The 4,154-nt window shown below is 44.0% G+C and overlaps 1 protein-coding gene across 1 annotated transcript; it reads left to right on the top strand.

The window, feature by feature from the left end:
* The first annotated feature begins 2,353 nt into the window (after positions 1–2,353).
* On the top strand, positions 2,354–4,154 carry LOC110952074 (RING finger protein 223). The gene has a single exon (XM_022195426.2). The coding sequence runs from the start codon at positions 2,426–2,428 to the stop codon at positions 3,230–3,232; it is 807 nt and encodes a 268-aa protein (XP_022051118.1). The 5' UTR covers positions 2,354–2,425; the 3' UTR covers positions 3,233–4,154.

Raw genomic sequence — 4,154 nt, 5'->3', positions numbered from 1 at the left:
TTTGTCTATTCAGCAGCCTCTATATGCGCCTGTCACTCAGGATGTGTATTAGAGTATGCTACCTGTTGCTAATGACAACCAGATCTGAGTATCCCCAACCCATGCCGGGCTGGTCCCAGCAAATAAGTCCAGGGCTGAATTCATAGTCAGTAGTTTTTAGAAGTCGCTTTGACAGCTGTGTAAATATTTGAACCTGAAGGACTTCACTGAATTTTACAGTTAGCTGTAAAATTGGACACAGGTTTTTTTTCCCCTCATTGTTGGTAAGGTCCATAAAAAACTGGCCATCATGATTAGTTAATTGTTAACTGAGCCACACTGAGGTTTTGCTTCATCACTTCCTGCAGGAAGGAAAGATGTCCAGTAGAGGACCACACCTGACAACGGAATTTCAGTTTGAGCAACAAAACAATTGAGTCTGGAGGCTTATACTAATGAGACAAGTGTAATTATGGAGAAAAATCTGTCCTCATCCTACTAAAGCATACTTGAATTCAACATCCTCAGATGAGCAGAGAGAGTTGGCAGTGCAGGAATGTCAAGGGTAGATGGAGCGATTAGACGGAGAACAAGCAGGGACTTTGTGTAGAAGGGAGAACTGGGGCAAGACCAGCCCTGAGGGCAAAGAGAGGAGAACACCTGTGCTCTGACATCCTTCATCCCTAATGCACAGGCACAGAGTCTCCTTCACATTACTGACTTTTAATACCAGGCCCACGACACCAGAAGGCAGGTTATTCTTGTCATTATCATTGTGGAAACGAGGAGAGCAGTCTCAGAAGAGAGCAGCAATTCAGCCCTCAAGGACTGGTGCCCTGCTGACATGAGTCTAGGCAGCGCTGCTTCAGGGCACCCACAGTGGGCCAAAATTTGGTCGACTAGTTTCTATGAAAGTGCCATACAGATGTTAACAAAAAGTCACATTAACAAAGCAGCCTGTGTTGATCCCTGATACTTGCATAACCTGCCCACAACAATCCTTCATCAGCTGCTCAAATTAAGAAGAACCAAGGACTCCCCGTACCGGCTGACATGCGTTTGCACTCTGCAATAGCTTACATGCAAACTGACTCTAGAAAATTTAAATACATCCATCCATCCATCCATCCATCCATCCATCCATCCTCTATACACCGCTTTATCCTCATTAGGGTCGCGGGGGGTGCTGGAGCCTATCCCAGCTGACTCGGGCGAAGGCAGGGGACACCCTGGACAGGTTGCCAGTCTGTCACAGGGCTACATATACAGACAAACAATCACACTCACATTCACACCTACGGGCAATTTAGAGTAATCATTTAACCTCAGCATATTTTTGGACTGTGGGAGGAAGCCGGAGAACCCGGAGAAAACCCATGCATGCACAGGGAGAACATGCAAACTTCATGCAGAAAGATCCCGGGCTCAGGCCGGGACTAGAACCAGGGATCTTCTTGCTGCAAGGCGAAAGTGCTAACCACTACCCCACTGTGCAGCCCAATTTAAATACAGTAAAAATAAAAATAAAAAAAAGTCTTGCATGTACAGTCTATGCAGTTACACAGATAAACTCTTGTCTGAGTCTTTTTGCTTCATGATATTCTACCACAACTTGCATTAATTACATGACCATGTGATATCTGTATTGGTTTTCACAGTGAGCACCTCAGTTTTGCTTTGTAATAAGAGGGAACTTATTCGTTTTTAGCATTTGTATAGAAATCTATGAAAGATGCTGGGAAAAAAGTGAGACGTGATTCTAATCTTGTCGGTTCTCCTATTCATTTACAAAAAAAAAAAATCACGTTTTAATGAAATTACAATATGCAACAAAAAACTTAAAATTTGCAATAGATCACCTTAGTAGTATTTGAATGAGGAAGGCAACATCAGACAACCTCTCCATCACAAGCAGAACTTCACTTCTGATTTATAATGTAGTACTGTTGTCAGTAGAGGTTTATAATATTTATAATTAACTTTGGAATTAAAGGTATATTTATATGTTTTTCTTGCTACAAGGCCTCTATCTTGATTGAAATGTAATCATGGCTGGACTTGATTCCTTGAGAACATGTCCTTCTAAACAGTAGTAACACTCGGGCTGCACCTGCAGAACTGTCCACTCAGCACATGACGGTGGGCATGTTCCCTGTCAATCCTCTTGGCAGGTCACTTCACTGACGCATTTGTTTGTACTGATTGCTGTTGATTCTAGCACACAGAATATTGACCCATTTGGAGTCACTCCTGTGACGAAATCACTCATTGACAGAGGAAAATCCTGTCAGCTTTGTAATATTGTAAGTGACTCAGGGTACAAATAGTTCAGAGTTCAAACATCCAGTTGGCCTGTATAAAATGTGCTCTGAGTGAAACGAGTCGGTCCTGACTGAAAAAATGGTTTGCATTTGACTGATACCAGCACCAAGACATCATCTGAAATATGGAAGTTAAAGCTCTACTTTTCATTCATTTCTTTAGGGTAATCCAGAAGTTCAGAACAGACCAGGAAGTCCAAACGACACTGGACAACTGTGAGAGAGGGCTGAAGATGGAGAACCCCCAGCAAGTTTGGCACGTGCAGATCTCCCCTCCAGAAGTGGCACAGGAGCTGCAAAAGAAGGTGTCAGTAGTGAGCCAGCCAGAGTGCTCCATCTGCTTCAACACCTACGACAATGTCTTCAAAACACCCAAACTGCTGGAATGCACCCACACCTTCTGCCTCGAGTGCCTTTCCCGCCTAATGGCAATCTCAACAACAGGCAAAGATGATGATGATAGCAGCGCCCGCCTCTCCTGCCCCTTCTGCCGTCACCCCACCGTATTGCCCATGGAGGGACCCCCGGCCCTGACCACCAGCCGCGAGGTCCTCTGCAAGCTGCCCACCCACCAGCAGCAGGAAGAACCAGTGTGGCTGGATGGAGAGAAGTTGTGCTACAAAAGCTCCAGGCAGGATGGTGGCTCCGACGCTCCTGACAGTCCCGTGCCCTTCTGCATCTGCATTGACATTGGTGCCAGCAAGCAGGCAGCTGCTCCAGTCCAGACGCGACGCCGGACTTCCGGTGTGCTGAGCAGACTGTCAGACTGGAAGAGGTTGGTCCTCTTCATCGTGCTCATGGTGCTGCTGGTTGTGGTTGTGCTGTGGCCGCTGCAGTGTGTGTTCAGCACTGGGAACGTCCGCTGTTTGAGGGAAAAACCCACTACCACAACCGTCAGCCCCTCCACCTGGGTGCCTGATGTGACAAACTAAACTTAAACCGGACTTTAAGAGAAATGTAGATATTATTGTATAATATTTTAAATATCTGACATTGTAAATTTCTGGTAAATAATTGCACTGTTGATAAGTGTGCCTGGTAATTGCTTCACACAACTATTGAGGCTTCAGATTTTTTTTTACATCCCATACAGCCACACGCACGACAAAATGCGGAACAACGAAGAATTAAAAGTGGGCGGGGCGAAATAAGGTGGATAGGGAGGAATGTTAGACGACTGACTTTAGTGCTCCCCAGTGGTAGTTTAAAAAACACAAGGTCGCACACAACGGCACTGATTTTCACCCAAAATTTCTCTGTAGTTATATTTTAAGCTGTCATGCCATATGTAGATCAACTGACATTATTTTGATTTTTTTTTCAATTTTAGTCACAGCCTAAATTCTAAACGTAACGAAATGATCCTTGTGAGTTGCATGCATCAGCAGTACTACATTACTGACTGATACAGATGACCCTCATCAGTAAAAGGATGGGAACTCTGACAGCAATCACATATGCCTAGCAACGCGAAAATATTCACGGTTGCAAGCTTTTAGCACTTTAAAGCACACCTGTTATTTGAGATTTGATAAGAAAGTCTTGTCCCTAAACTGTGATGAGCTGGGACAACAAACAGGTTATTTTGTTGTAAGTGTGTACTCAACAATTCAGTGATGACGGAGTTACTTGCTGCTGTATCCAAGTCAAACATGAAGCTTTAAATGCCGGCATTTCTTCATGAAATCTGAACTTTGCTTTGCAAATATCAAGCTGGCAGCGAAGATCCATTACAAAAGAGTATGAATGTAATTCCAGTGTGCCAATGAGAAACTTTATATGCTGTACAGTTGATTGTGTGTTTTGATATGTTGTTGTTTACAGAACTGTAATAAAAAGTGAACCATGAAGTCA

This window comes from Acanthochromis polyacanthus, chromosome 6 (genome assembly GCF_021347895.1).
Source record: "Acanthochromis polyacanthus isolate Apoly-LR-REF ecotype Palm Island chromosome 6, KAUST_Apoly_ChrSc, whole genome shotgun sequence".
Classification (NCBI taxonomy): domain Eukaryota; kingdom Metazoa; phylum Chordata; class Actinopteri; family Pomacentridae; genus Acanthochromis; species Acanthochromis polyacanthus.
This window is presented reverse-complemented; position numbering and strand designations above follow the sequence as displayed.

Excerpts from the sequence above, each read along its gene's own strand:
- LOC110952074 (XM_022195426.2), top strand. The coding sequence starts at position 2,426 with ATGGAAGTTAAAGCTCTACTTTTCATTCATTTCTTTAGGGTAATCCAG.